Source organism: Delphinus delphis, chromosome 5, assembly GCF_949987515.2.
Source record: "Delphinus delphis chromosome 5, mDelDel1.2, whole genome shotgun sequence".
In the NCBI taxonomy this organism is placed as follows: Eukaryota; Metazoa; Chordata; class Mammalia; order Artiodactyla; family Delphinidae; genus Delphinus; species Delphinus delphis.
Window position 1 is genome coordinate 94668688 of NC_082687.1, and position 15781 is coordinate 94684468.

General features: G+C 44.8%; 1 protein-coding gene across 1 annotated transcript in view; it reads left to right on the forward strand.

The window, feature by feature from the left end:
- The window catches only part of FAM184B (family with sequence similarity 184 member B), a 111193-nt gene that overhangs the window by 39951 nt on the left and 55461 nt on the right, over window positions 1-15781 (forward strand). The window contains exons 2-5 of the mRNA XM_060012770.1: window positions 5975-6727; window positions 7523-7658; window positions 8802-8941; window positions 9506-9712. Of these exons, the coding sequence (XP_059868753.1) occupies window positions 5975-6727; window positions 7523-7658; window positions 8802-8941; window positions 9506-9712 (1236 nt within the window). The remainder of the gene's footprint in view (window positions 1-5974; window positions 6728-7522; window positions 7659-8801; window positions 8942-9505; window positions 9713-15781) is intronic.

The window sequence follows — 15781 nt, forward strand, 5'->3', positions numbered from 1 at the left end:
CTCCAGAGGACCCCTACTCCACCAGTTCTACTATACTGCCTTCCCTAAGAGGAGTGCCATTGCCACAGAAGTCTCCATCAGGCTTAAAGTGCCCTGTGGACAACCATAATAGGAACAGCCAGGTCCCATAGGTGCTTACGGTGAGCCAGGCATTATGTGATGAGCCATATAGCACATCTCATTTAATCCTTCAGTAACCTCATGAAGCAGAAACTTTATTCTCCCCATTGTACAGATGAGGAGACTGAGGCCCAGTGAGATTATATGGCATGCCCAAGGTCACACAGAGCAGATAGCATCTGGATCCATATGTTGTATGGCATCCATGCAATGGCAAAGAGGATCTGCACTCAGGCAGTGTAGACTCCAAAGCCTAGTCTTTTACTTGTTATGCTTGTCTGTTTCATGTGTGTTCCCACTTCAGGGCCTCTACGCCTTCAGGTCTCTCTTCTGGAATCCTATTCGTTCAATCTCTTGCCACCCCTTACAAAGTTCTCATTCAGTCTAACAGGAAACACACTGAGAGTCTGGATCAGGCCAGCCATTGTGCTAAGTCTTGGGGAACTAAAGAATATATCAGCTGAGGTCCCTATGCTTATGAAGCTCACATTTTACTTTGACATCCAGCATCTAAATGTCCATACTATGATATGAAAGGGCCGTAACAACCAAGTGGTTCACAGTGCACTGGAGGACAGATGAATGGGATAAGTTTCTAGTATCTGGAGGGAGCTAAAGGACACTTTACATAGGAGGTGAAATTCTTTATGCTTTCCCCCAATTGTTCCAAGTAAAACTCATTTATCTTGAGTTATACCATTTCTTCTGTTTCTTTTCCTTTCTACTAAATCTTCTTATCTGCCTTTCTCTAGTGCCCTCCATGTTACTTTGATCCTGTTTGCCCATCTAGTCATCTGCCTACTCTATCCCTAGTCCCTTCACCAGTGGTTTTGGGGAAGAATGGCACACGTTCTTAATCTCCCCTTCCCCACCCTCCATTCTCTCTTTAACCACACCAGTCTGCTTCTGCCCCCAATACTATACCAAGAATGACCAAATGCTCTGGCTTTTGCCCAGCCTGAAGTTAAAAGTCCAAGTCCTTTTCTCTGGACAGAAGGTAATATTCATTATGTAGTTATTGGGTATCTGGTATCTCTATGCAATATCTCATGTAGCCCTCAATGTAGCCTTAGGAGGTTGGTGCTATTGTTAATCCGATTTTACTGTTAGGAAACTGAGCTCCAGACAGGTTGAATCACCTGACCCAGGTCACCAGCTAAGAGACAGTGAAGCTAGGACTTCAGCTGAGTTTGGCTGGTTCTGGAGTCCAAGCCCTTAATCATTACTCCTTCAAAAAAAACAGGAGAGGGGCTTCCCTGGTGGCGCAGTGGTTGAGAGTCCGCCTGCCGATGCAGGGGACATGGGTTCGTGCCCCGGTCCGGGAAGATCCCACATGCCGCGGAGCGGCTGGGCCCATGAGCCATGGCCGCTGAGCCTGCGCGTCCGGAGCCTGTGCTCCACAATGGGAGAGGCCACAACAGTGAGAGGCCCGCATACCGCAAAAAAAAAAAAAACAGGAGATAACTATGCTAGGAGAGTAGCAGTGGGCCAGGATTTTGGGTCGTAGCCCTGAGAAACATGGTAGAAAATTGAAATAGCCCTTGTGGAAAAAAAGAATAGGGAATTACTACAATAACTCAATTAAATGGTATCCGCATGGAGAGCACAGATGAGGTTGGAAATCTTAAGTACCAGTTAGTATTATTTGACAAGAGCTGAGGTGGATGGGTTGATCTGGAGGCGAAAGATGAGGTGCGCAGGTGATTTGAAGATGTCAATAAGAAGGTAGTTGACATGATTGGTTGTGGCTTTAAAGGAGAGAAATTAAGGTAAAAAGAGACTATTGGGCTAGGGGAAGAAGGAGGGCAAGCTCAGAGATCAAGGTTGTGGGAATGAGGAAGTGGAGAGAGTGGAAAAAGATGAGACTGACTTGAGAATAGGCAAGATGACCCAACAGAGTAGTGCCAGGAGAGCCCTTGCCATGGGCACAGCTGTGAACATTCACAAATGTCTCCATGTTGTTCAGGGAAATGAGTTTGATGCTTTTGAACTGAAGAATTCTAATACAAATTCTTCATATCAGTTTTATGATGGAAAATGGCATCTCTCCCCACCTACGGTTGGGAGAGGAGACACCTCTTTCATCTCTTTCCTAAGATTCTATACTAACTGTGAAGATTAGTTTTTTAAGACCAAGCTCTGGAATTTCATTTGTTGCATTCATAAGCAAAACTTGGACCTCAAGATTACCAGGAGGAATGGAAAAAAAGAGTAAGGAAAATTTTATTTAATAACACCGAAGTAAACATATTGATGATCTTCCACAGAGAAACAACTTAATGTCTATCAGCAGGTAATGGAGAAATAATTCATAGCACATCCATATGATATGGCATAGGAAGTAGCCAAAAATAAAAATGAGGAATCTCTTTATATATAGAAATGGCATAATCTCCAAGATATCTATGAAATAAAAAAAAATCATGGTGCATATGAATGTATATGTGTATAAAAAAGGATGGTGACTAAAATATGATATGAATAATAACGTATCATACTTTCCAGGTTATGTCTACATACCCTTGGAGTAACCTTCTAAGGAAGGTCAGGAGACGGTGGGTCTGGCACCTCTAGAAAGCCAAAAGTTCTGAAACCAGATCTCAGCCTAAGAGAACAGTTTGGGCAGGTCTTTGGTGGGGATTGTTTGGGGACTTTAATTGCAAGACACCACGAATAAAAGTGTACATGCCAAGGTGCCTTGAGGCTCGAGCCTAGTGTGAGACCCTCTCTGCTACCTCCAGCCTGAAATCTGGTCTTGTGTTAATTCAAGGGTGTGCCCATGGGGAGCATTTTCACAGACAGGGCAGACTCACATGAGTGAATGCTGGAAAAAGCTGAAGTCCTTTAGACCCTGATCCAGGTGACATGGTTCTCACTCAAATGGGTACAATGTTTGGGTTCTTTCTTCATTAAGTGCTTTAGTGGCATCAGAATATACTGGATCTCCATCGAAGTTTTCTGTTGTACAGGTATAGTGAATATAGGAACCGCAGTTCCCAAGATCACCACCACCACCACTCACTTATTTTATCCTCAATGGAATAACCAATGCCAAATTTCACGGAATAAACTTTACAAGGATGTTTTGTTCTTCACCGTGAGAAAACCCCACTTACGTTAAGATTTGATCTGCCACAGCTTGACTCCACTGAAAATAAAAGTCAATCTTTTTTTATCAGTTGGGGTGTCAGGTTGCAGAAAAGTTAACATAGCACACCTGAGACTGCTTATCCTTAGAATGGTCTGTTTGCAAAATTGACCCTTGGCTGGCATCTGGGAACGTGGATTTCCAGAGGGTTCCCATCACCCACACTAATAAGAACATCTCAGCAGGCCTTAACTGTTCGTGCAAACAATGTAATTTATGTGAGCAGTTTCCTTCTGGGAGTCTGGAACGCTGGTAATGCCGAGAAGAAGTTGTCTACCCGACTGGCCCCCAATAAAAACCTTGCTACGTCTTCAATGAGCTCCTTTGGTAGGCAGTATTTCACATGTGTTGTCACACCCCCTTGCTGGGGAAATTAAGCAAGTCCTGTGTGACTCCACTCGCGGAGGATTCTTGCAAGCTTTCACCTCGTTTCCTCCAGACTCCCCGCTGACCTCCACCACTGCCAAGCTCGTTTTTCCGCTTGCTGATTTTGCTTTGTATCCTTTCTCTATAATTAATCATAGCCGTGAGTATGACTATATGCTGAGTCCTGTGAGTTCTCCCAGGGTGATCATGGCTGCGGTAACAAATAAATGTCAAGACTTCAGAGGCTCAACACGATAGTTTATTTCTTGTTCATGTAGAGATCAAGGCCAGTGCTCCTGGTGGGCAGGTGGCCTTCTACTCAGTCACTGAGGACCCAGGCACCTTCCATCTTGCATTCCACAGTAAGTTTGCAGTTGGAAAAAGAGACGGGAAAGGACATGCCTCCTTCTTAACCCTCCCCTTAACCCTAACCCCAGCGTTGGCCCTGAGATGACGCACATCCACCTCTGGCCACATTCCATTGGCAATCACTAGTCATATGGTCCCATCTAGATGCAAGGGGACTAGGAAACGTGGTCTCTGCTTGGTGGCTGTTCCTCTGCAGCAACTCTGTGGAAAGAAAGCATGAATCTTTGATGACCAGCAATAGTACCGTAATAGATACTTATTATGAACCTGTCGTGTGCTCAACTTCATACCAAGTGCTATGATACAACACAAAGAAGTCATATTGTTCTTACCCACATGAAGGTTGACATGTAAAAGGGAACGGGTCACCCCCAAGGATGAGGAGACAAGGCTCCCTTTTTCTGGGAAGTTGTCTTTTCTACTAGACCCTCCCTCTGTATTTTCCTAGTAAGTGGTGCTGATCCCTCACATAGCACTTAGTGCGTTGAAACTGACCATATTCTTGTCAGATTCTCCTGACCAATTATAATATTTTTGAGGTCACAATGTCAGTTGCCTTATTTTTTTTTTTAATTTTTTTTTTTTTTTTTGCGGTACGCGGGCCTCTCACTGTTGTGGCCTCTCCCGTTGCAGAGCACAGGCTCTGGACGCGCAGGCTCCGCGGCCATGGCTCACGGGCCCAGCCGCTCCGCGGCACGTGGGATCCTCCCGGACCGGGGCACGAACCCGTGTCCCCTGCATCGGCAGACGGACTCCCAACCACTGCGCCACCAGGGAAGCCCTCAGTTGCCTTATTAATCAGCACATATTCCTAGTGCTCAGCACAGAACATGGTACATCTGAGATATTCAGTAAATGCGTAAATGAATGAATGTTCAAGAGGGACGGTGAGATACAGTGCAGTACCATGCTGTGAGCACAGGTTATTCAAATCTTCTTATCCCTTGTGACCTTGAAAAAGTTGCTTAATTTCTCTGAACCTCAATGTTTCTTTATTAGAATGGGGAGAAAAATACCAACTTTGCAGGGCTGCCATGAGGATTTTCTGAGATTCTGAATGTGCATTCAGCACCTAGCCCTGAAGTTATGGAGAACAGTTTTTCACCATGGAGTACGATGTTAGCTGTGGGTTTTTCATAGATGCCCTTTATTGGGTTGAGGGAGTTCCCTTCTCTTTCTAGTTTGGTCAGTGTTTTTGTTATGAAGAGGTATTGGATTTTGTCAAATGGTTTTCCTGTGTCTGTTGAAACAATCTTGTGGGTTTTGTCCTTTATGTTATTCACGTGGTGTGTCACATTGATTTTTTTTCTTTACTATTTTCGGTTTTCTGTTTATTCTCTCTTTTTTTTAATTGAGGCATAGTTGCTTTACAATGTTCTGTTAGCTTCTGCTGTACAGTGAAGTGAATCAGCTATATGTATACCTATATCCCCTCCCTCTTGGACTCCCTCCTTCTCTGCCCGCCCCCGCCCCCATCCCACCCATCTAGGTCGTCACAGAGCACAGAGCTGAGCTCCCTGTGCTATACGGCAGGTTCCCACTAGCTCTCTATTTTGCACATAATAGTGTATATATGTCAATCCCATTCTAAGATGTTAAATCAACTTTGCACTCTTGGGATAAATCCCACTTGGCCATGGTGTGGAATCCTTTTTTTACATTGCTGGATTCTATTCTCTAGTGTTTTGTTGTATTTTGTTTTGGTTTGGTTTTGAGGGGCTCTTTTTGCGGCCCAGATTGTTTCAGACCCTTCACTGGATTCCCATGGTGCTTCCCAGAGGTCCCAATGGAACTCCTTACCGGTTTCTCCTGAGGACAGTTTCTAATCACTTCCACTCAAATCCTCTTCTCAGGTGCAGCTCGTGGGGATCAGCCTACGTCACGGCAGGGTCACGGCCCTCTCCGGTCACGTGGCCCCTCAATCACACCCACGCCCCTCCCACTAACCCGGCTCCGCGAATTCTCCCGCAGGTGATCTATACCCTCAACACCCGCCAGGACGAGGCCGAGGCGGGCATGGAGGCGCTGCGTGAGGCCCACCAGGAGGAGCTGCGGAAGGCGGTGGCCGAGACGGAGGCCAGGCTCCTGCAGGTGCAGGGCCGCGCGGGCGAGGAGGCCCTGAGGCAGCGCGTCCAGGCCCTGGAGAGCGCCCTGGAGCTGCAGAAGCGGCTGACGCAGGAGGCGCTGGCCCGGTCGGCCGTGTGCAGGCTGGAGACCCAGGAGAGGGAGCTGAGGGTGGAGGCCGAGCACGCCGAGCGGGTGCTCACCCTCTCCAAGGAGATGCTGGAGCTCAAGGCCGACTACGAGAAGAGGCTCCGGCACATGAGCGGCCACGAGGCGCCCGGGTGGGGCGGGCTTGCCCAGGAGGGCCCCAAGCCCCAGGCTGAGCCGGGCTGCGGCCCCGAAATGCGGGAGGTCCTGCTGGAAGTGGAGCGGCTGCGAGCGGAGAACCAGCAGCTGAGCAAGGACTATGCTCGGAAGGCCGAGGAGCTGCAGGCCACGTACGAGCGGGAGAACGAGGCCGTCCAGCAGGCCATGCAGCAGTCGGTGAGCGAGGCCCTGTGGCAGTGGCAGGAGAAGGAGACCGACCTCCGGAAGAACTTCCAGGCCCAGGAGGCGGCCCTGCAGGCCCAGGTCCGGAAGCTAGAAGGGGATCTGGAGCACAGAGGCCGCAAGATAAGTGACCTGAAGAAGTACGCCCAGAAGCTGAAGGACCGCATTCAGGTAAAGCAGGGACTCTTCCTACCTTCCAAATGGGAGACTAAGCATGGCCCCTAGTGTCGAACACCTACCGTGTGTCACGCACTGTGCGAAGCCCTTGACTTCTGCCAGAGCGAGCATTATTACCTCCATGGAGTTCAACCACATTCATTCAGCAAGTGTGTGTGCAACACCTACCATGTGCCAGGCCGGGGCTGTGGGCAGGAGACACACGGTGAGCCGGCCTTGATCCCTGTCCTCTGAGAGCTGAGAGACTTACAATTTAGAGATGAGAAGATAAAACCGAAATTGAGAAGCTTAAGGATGGCCCTAGCTGGGCACACAGCTACAAAGTGTTTGAACTCAATTCAGCCTAATTCTAAACCCCCCACTCACTCCGTAACAACTTGCTGTCCTAACATCCTTGGGGCTTTGTATTTGTGGAAAGCCAGACCATTGACAAGTCAGTTACATGAGGCCCACAGACCATTGACAAGTCAGTTACATGAGGCCCACAGACTCACAGAGCCCCATCTCTAAAAGTAACAGCAGCTAGTATCCTTCATACTCCCTGAGCATTTTTTTTTCCGTCCCAGACACTTTATCTCATTTGATCCTCACTACAGAAAGGTTAAATAACTTGCCAGAAGTCACACAGCCAATCAGAGGATGAGTAGGGATTTGATGAACCCTGAGCCACTGAATTCCAGAGATTAAAGGCATATGCTGTGCACTTACCCACTTTTCAGATCTGATGTACATAGGATGTCTTGACCCAGAACTGTAACAAGAGAAATGAGACCCTTTCTGTCTGTTTAGGACCTGGATGTGCAGCTCAAGGAGGCTCGACAGGAGAATTCAGAGTTAAAAAGCACTGCAGAAAAACTTGGGGAGAAGCTGGCTGTTGCCAAAGACAGACTAATGTTGCAGGAGTGTCATGTGACACAGAAAAGCGGTGAGATGCCCGGAACGATTTCCTTACACAGCAAAGGTTGGCCTGACGCTGCTTGCAGCCTTGAGACGTTGAGGGAGCAGAGTGGAGGGCAGGGCTATTTGATCCGACCTGCCTGGTGGGCAAGTCCCATCCATGCAGGACACAAGTGAGCCGACATCCAGAGCTGCCGCAGGTCAGGTATTTAAAAGGCATGATGCAAAAGGATGTCTGGCCCCCCAGAAAGTTCTCCACCAGATCCACCGTAGTGCCTGAACTTCTCAGCTCTGGCTTTTCCCTAGACTTAGACAACGCTTTATACTCTAACATCATTCACACAGTGATGTTATTGGGTGTTCCCAATAATGTTGTGAGTTAGGTATCGTCAGTATCCCATGTCACAGATGAAGACATGAGGCTGAGAAAGTTAACGTGGCTAGCTCAAGGCCAGCCAGCTGCCTGGTGATAGAGGTGGTGTTTGAGTCTCAGATTATCTGACTCCAAAGTGCTTTCCACTGAGCTCCCTCATCAGAAAGTGTTTGAGTATGTACAATGTCATCAGCTTGACACTGGGAGATACAACAAAGGCACAAAACATAGGCTCTGCCTCTAGGGAGTTTATGGGACTGCTACTTTACAGCCCACAGCATGCCTTGCTATCATGGGTGCGGCCCAGGCAGCAGTGAGGTGTCTGGGAAAGAAGAAATCACCTCGGGCTGGAAAGTACGAGTTGGAACCAGAGGGTATAGAGGGTTTACAGCAGTGGTCTCAGAAGTAGGGCATATGGGAAGAAACTGAGCAATTATAACTATATTTATTTTTTGTCTTATACTTGAAATCTCTTTATTTAAATCCTTTGAATGTACATATATCCAGGAACGTCCTCAATTTCTTTTTAAACTATGGAAAGCACAATCAAAAAAATTTGAAGATGACTAGTTTAAGAAGGGAGAGCCGGACAACTGTTTGAACTCAAGATGCTACTTGGGCAAAGGTGACAATCACCACTTGGACCTTGCTTGAGGCCAGAAGGCCATGGAGCAGGGATTACATAGGGGAGTCAAGGGCAAAATAGTTGAATAGCAGAATGGCAACCCAACTGCAGAGGCCTCAGGCATGAGGCCAAGGCCAAGGGCATTCCCAATGATGTTGACACTGTACTTGCAGATGACATGAAGACTGAGAGGGTTTCAGAGAATAAAGTCCTAGGGAAAGAGAATGATTTGGAAGCCTGCAGTCTCCATCCTCAGCAGGATCAGAACTTTCCCAAGGAGTGTCCATGCACGAAAGGAGGCACAGATACACAGGTACTGTCTGACCCAGTCCTGGGGATGGAGCAGTCACAGGGGGACTCTGCTGGAATGAGCTTCAGATGGAGGCCAGCCCCAAACCATGACAGGTCCACTTGGAAGCAACAGGTCCCATAGTTTCAGGGGTGCATGCATGGGTGTGAAGTTCCAGCCAACGTCCTGCCAACTGCATGTCATTGCATGTCAAGCCAGGAGACTGAGAATGTAGCAGAATTCCCCCAACTCCTTATCATTAGCTCCTGGGAAACTGGAAGCTTGCTTAAGGTTCCTGCTATATGTTCCCAGTCAAAACAAACAAAGCATTTTTTAGAAACCGCCATAGTATGGGCTGGAATATCTGATCCTATGACAATAGATACACTACTCCAAAAAGCCCTTTTCCGATGGTGGATAAAGTGAAGTCTCTTACAGATATCAAACGTGATTTTATAAACTTTATTGTACCTTGTGATACATGCTTTGAAATCAGTAATCAACATTGTAGAAGTTACGCAAAAGAGAAATGGTGATCTCCTCCTCTCCCCACCCTGGCAGTTTTACAAGCCCTTTTTCTTTTTATAGACCAAGAAAGAGGCATGTATTGAGACAGAATGTATGAAGCAAAAATATGAAGAAGACCTTCGTAAAATCAAAGATCAGACAGAAGAGGAGAAGAAACATCTCAAAGACCAGCTGGTGAAGCGCCTAGAAGACTTGGTGAAGAAGCACATGGTGGAAATCCAATTAGTTCGCTCATCAGTGGAAGCTGAGAGGCAGAGGCTACAGAAGGTGAGATCCCCTTTCAGAGATACCGTTCCGTTTGTTTTTCCTTGCCTCTACCTCCCTCCTTTCCTCTTCTGTTTCTTCTTTCCTTCCTCAAACATTTACTGAGCTCCTGTTGTATATAGATCTCAGCTAGTTCTCTGATCAGAGGGAGTTCAGAGTCTTCAGGAGGAGACAGGGCACCCCAGGGCTGTGAGACAATAGGGCCTAGAGTTGTTGACATGCGGTGGAATTGTGTCATATGAGTGTTTAACTTAGGGAAATTCAAATCCTCTAATCTGCAAAAACAGAGAGAAATAACATGAAGTGAACACGCAGGCCTGGCAGACTGCCTGGATTCAAATCCCAGCTCTGCCACCCTCTAGCTCTGTGACCACAGAAAGTTATTTAACCTGGACTCCTCACAGGGAAACTCTGCGGGGCCCCAAGTTACTCATTTATAAAACAGATGGTGATAATAGCACCTCACAGAGTAGCTGCGAGGATTGCATGAGGTAATCCATGTGTGAAAAAACGAAGCACATCATAGTGCCTGGGGCGTAAGAGGCATTAGGTAGATGAAGGTAATTAATTAACCAGTGGGAGAGAAGTTTCTCAGCCTCTAAGTACTGTTCCAACATCCCACCAAAGGGGGCGTTTTCTGCTGAGAGGGAATGCAAAGCATCATCCCTCGTGTTTGCTGAGGAAAGCAAATAACATGTATATGAATGCTTTAGGAAAAGAGTGAAGTATATCAGTATTATTGTGAGCATAGGTGGTGCTTTAATTATTATAAGAAGGCTTCTTTCTAATCTAAGAACTTGCGTTATCACTATGAGTTTTCACTGAAAGATAATCATATATCACTGAGGAATACAAGGTGTGGTGGTGAAGAGTAGTAGATACTCAATAAATATGGGTTGGTTAAATAAATGAACTTAAGAAAGTCTAGTCCTGGGTCCAAGTCCTGACTCTTTCACTGGCTTTACTACCACGGACAGGTCACTTAATCTTTCTGAAACCTGATTTTGAAAATAAGGATAAATACTTTGGGGGCTTGTTATGTGAATTAAATATGGTAGTTTTTAAAATTATTTATTTATTTACTTTGGGCTTCGTTGCGTCTTCATTGCTGCATGCGGACTTTCTCTAGTTGCAGTGAGCAGGGGCTACTCTTCATTGTGGTGCACGGGCCTCTCATTGCGGTGGCTTCTCTTGTTGCGGAGCACGGGCTCTAGGCGCACGGGCTTCAGTAGTCGTGGCCCTCAGGCTCTAGAGTGCAGGCTCAGAAATTGTGGCGCACAGGCTTAGTTGCTCCGTGGCACGTGGGATCTTCCTGGACCAAGGCTCGAACCCTTGTCCCCTGCATTGGCTGGCGGATTCTTAACCACTGGGCCACCAGGGAAGCCCCTAAATATGGTTTTATATATAAACTCTTATCTCAGTGTACAACATGTAGCAAAAGTTTGATAAACGGTGGCTGTGATTAGTTACCATGTGCATTAGATGACATCATGTGTGATAATATTATTTAGTGTCCACTATACTTTATAAAGCACTTTATTCTTATGGACACATTTAATCCTCCCAACAGGATTACAAAATGAGTGTTCATATCCCCATTTCAGAGATGAGAAAACTGAGGCTCAAAGATGTTATATATCCACTCACACAGACAGTGAGTGGTACAGCTACATTAAAACCTGACAGCCTGACTCCAGAGGCCATGGTTTCCCATCCCTGCACAGAGAGGGAAGCAACTGTATTGAAAGCACTTTCCTCCCCATGAGCAGTGACAGGTTGCACAAATCCAATCCTCATTGGAGGAAAGCTGAAGTCACTTTCCATCGTGAGCCACAATCAATGGGAGGGACAGTAGCTCTCCCAGAGCTACAGGTTGCCCCGGTAACCTGTCAGCCAAGCCTGACTCTGAGTGTAGAAATCCCACTTCAGCTTTAATCAGAGGCATGGTTCCATTTGGGAAATGAATCATGTAGAAATAAATTGCATTTCCTCCTGGTTTTTTATTTTCTTTTTAAAAATTATGGTCATTTCTACAAACTGAGGATATAAGTTATATAAATTAGGCCATGCAGACTACAGGAAGGTAAAAACTTGAAGAGGTCCCAGATCTGGTGTTCATGGACTAAAAATAGATGCCGGTTTCCCCTCTAGAGTTAAGAGCACACTGTTCCTTTGGGCCCTTGAGTATAAGTATGTTGTGTATCGTGAATGCTACCTTAACCTGAAAAAGACACCACAGGAGATGGGCTGGAGTTCACCCAGACAGTTTATCTGCCTTTCCTGTCTGTAGGATTAGATGATATTACAACTTAATCTTCACAGACAGAGCAGAGTACGTGTCCTATAATTAGCACTTGCCCATGTTGATACCTAGGAGAGTGTGGAAAGATTTATTGAGTCCTCACTGAGCTGTTCTAGACACTGCTGCGTTCTACACCTCATTTGTATCACTTAGGATTCTGGGTGGCGAGCATCACAAACCCACCCTGGGCGGTTTAGGTAAGAAAGGAATTTAGTAAAGGGTAATGAAAAGCTTTCTGGAAAACCAGGGAACTGGGCTTGGCAAACTACTCAGTGATGAAGACACCCTTGCTGCCATGTCTGAGCCCAGACCTTCTGTTTACACAGCTGACACCACCAACACTGGGCCCTGGATGTTGCCTGCAGAACTGCAGTGTCCAATATGGTAGCCTCTTGACACATGTGGTTATTTACATTTAAATCAATTACAATTAAATAATATTTTAAATTCAGTTCCTCAGTGGAACTCGCCACATTTCAAGAGCTCAATTACCATATGTGGCTAGTGGCTCCCAGATTGGATAGCACAGTGTTGAGGGATTTCTATACATTAGCTACATTATATTTTAGAACATTTCTATCATCACGGAAAGTTCCGTCAGTCAGAGCTGCTGTAGAATGGCTGCCCCCGCTGCCCCTGGGAAGTTCAGTTGCCAGATCCTTTATGACTCCAGCTTGTACGTATCGATGGCTTCCAATTCAAAATCCGGGGTGGGTGTGTCTGATTGGTCACATGCCTTGATCACATGCCTCAATCACATGCCCATGCCCTCATCACAAGGGAGTCTGGGAAGGTAAGTCTGACATTTTCTGGTTCTGTGGTGGAAAGATGGCTCTGATGTATCAGATGGAGAATTTCCCAAACATTCAGAGAAGGCTCAGAGGCTGGGCAGCCAAAAGGAACAATAGCTCTCCACTCCACGATTTAATTCTTACCTCAGCCCTGTAGGCAGGGGTTGTTTTCCCATTTCACAGATGAGGAACCTGGGAAATGAAGTCACTTGAGTATCACATGAATTGGGTGTGAGTCAGGGCTGCCTTGACTCCAAAACCACTAACTATTGCCCTCTGTCTATGTAGCAGAACAGAATAAACATTGCCCTGGGCCTTGGAGAGCAGCCTTCAGGTCTTCACCCTGCCAATATCCATTTATGGTTTATTTATCATTCATTGAATGCGTACTTGGTGTTTTGAGCAATGCAGGGATACAGGAATCAGCCATGCCTACAGGGAGCTCACAGTCTGGAAGGAGGAACAAGACATGCACTGAAACCATCTGTCAAGTCTGGGTGTAAGAAGTGCTGTGCTGGGGAAGCAGCCACGTTGTCACCTTAAATAAGTCACCCCAAACCATTCTAGGCCTCTGCTTTCTAATTTCAGTAATAATGTGAATGTGAATGATTTTGTCTAATTCTTCTCAACTTTTTATTTCTATCAACTCCAAAAATACTCTTCATTATTGAGAAATAGGTTGCTTAATTTCCAAATATTTGGAACCTTTCCAGATATCTCTATGTTATTGATTTCTAATTTAGTTCTCTTGTGATCAAAGAACAGATTCTGTTCTTTCCTTTTCAATTAGCTCATATTATTGTATGGCCCAGGGATGGTCTATCTTGACAAATGGTCCAGGTGCCCTTGAAAAGAATATGGATCTGCTGCTCTTGAGTGGAGTGTTTCATAAATGATAATTAGGTTAAGTTGGTTGATAGTGTTGTTCAAGTATCTTATTTCCTTACTAATTTCTTCTGTATTTGTTCTGTTGATTATTGAGAGAGGAGTATTGAAATATCAAATTTAAGTCAGTTTTTATATTTTCCCTTTTAGTCCTGTCAGTTTTGCTTTAGATAAATTCAAACTTATTTATGAGGTACATACACATTTAGGCCTATTATGTCTTCTCAGTGAATTGGCCCCTTACTCATTATGGAATATTCCTTGTCCTGAAGTCTACTTTGATAAAAATACGGACATTCTATCATTTTTGTGGTTAGTGTTACAGTCTATTTTAATCCATGCCTTTACATTTAACCTACCTGTGTCTTTCTAGTCAAAGTGCGTTTGTATTGGGTTGGCCAAAAAGTTCGTTCGGGATCCATAAGATGTTACAAAACCTGAACGAACTTTTTGGCCAACCCGAATAGGATAGCTGGATTTTCTGTTTTATTCAGCTTGGCAGTCTGATTTTTGAGGGTCATTTAGACCATTTACATTCAATGTAATTATCATTAAGTCTACCATATTGCTGAGTTTTTTTTTTCTTTTTGTCACATCTTTTTTTCTTTTTGCCTGTTTTCCTGTTTATTTTTGATTACTTGAATATATAGCTTTTGGTATTCCCTTTTTTTTTTTTTTTTTTTTTTTTTTTTTTTTTTGTGGTACGCCGGCCTCTCACTGTTGTGGCCTCTCCCGCTGCGGAGCACAGGCTCTGGACGCGCAGGCTCAGCAGCCATGGCTCACGAGCCCAGCCGCTCCGCGGCATGTGGGATCCTCCCCGACTGGGGCACGAACCCGCGTCCCCTGCATCGGCAGGCAGACCCTCAACCACTGCGCCACCAGGGAAGCCCTGGTATTCCGTTTTTTATCTCCACTAGTGACTTGTTAGATATTCTTCTTTTGGGGAGAGGATGGTGTGCCATGGTTGCTGTAGGATTTATAACATGCGACTTTATCATTGTCTGCCATCGAATAATATGATGTTACTTCATACATATTGTGTTGCTGTAAGGTTTGTATGGAGAAGCAATACATATATACTTCACTGTACAAACCTTACAGCAACACACTATTTTTATTTAGCCTTTCCTAACCTTTGTGAAGTTGTTGTCATATGTTTTACTTTACATATGTTATAAACTCTACATCGCTTTTCTATTTCCTTAAATAGTCAATTATCTCTTAGAGAGAATTTTTAAATGAGAAAACTAAAGTCTTTTATATTTTCTAATTTACCATTGCTACCCTCTTCGTTCCTTTGGCATATTCAAGTGCCCCATCTGGTATCATTTTCTTTTGGCCTGAAGAACTTCCTTTAATGTTTCTTGTAGTGTCAGTCTGCTCACAGCAAATTCTCTCAGTGTTTATATGTCTGAAAATGTCTCTATTTTGCCTTCATTTTTGAAGGTTATTTTGCTGGATATAGAATTCTAGGTTAACAGTTTGTTTTCTTTCAGCACTTTAAAGATGCTGTTCAACTTTTTAAAATTTTTGGTTTGTATTTTCCTCAGATGAAAAGTTGGTAGCCACTCTCATCTGTTCTCCCCTATGCATAGTGTATCTTTTTGTTTTCTGATTGCTTTTAAGACTTTTTTCTTTATCATATCACAATTTGATTATGATATGTCATGGTGTGATATTCTTTGTGTTTTTCTGTTTGGGGTTCTGTTTGGACGTCTTGGGTCTGTAGGTTATAGTTTTTTTCTGTATTCAAATTTTTAAATTGAAGTGTAGTTTATTTGCAATGTTTTGCTGTGGGTTATAGTTTTTATACAGTATGGAAATTTTAAGATCATTATCTCTTCTGCCTTCCCCTTCTGAGTGACATTTCAGGCTTTGTACTGGTTTACTCTTTCAGCTACACCAGGAACTTTACTATAAATACATACCGAAGAGTGATTTTTCTTCTTGAAAAAAGTTAACGTGTTTTCCTTTAAAATGCCAACTGAAATCTCTGCTTGGTGATTTCCTGTGGCTGCTTATTTGTTGTTCCCGTCACAGTGGCTCTCTTATGTGTCTTTTCTTAAACTGCCAGTAATTGTGGACAATCTAGAC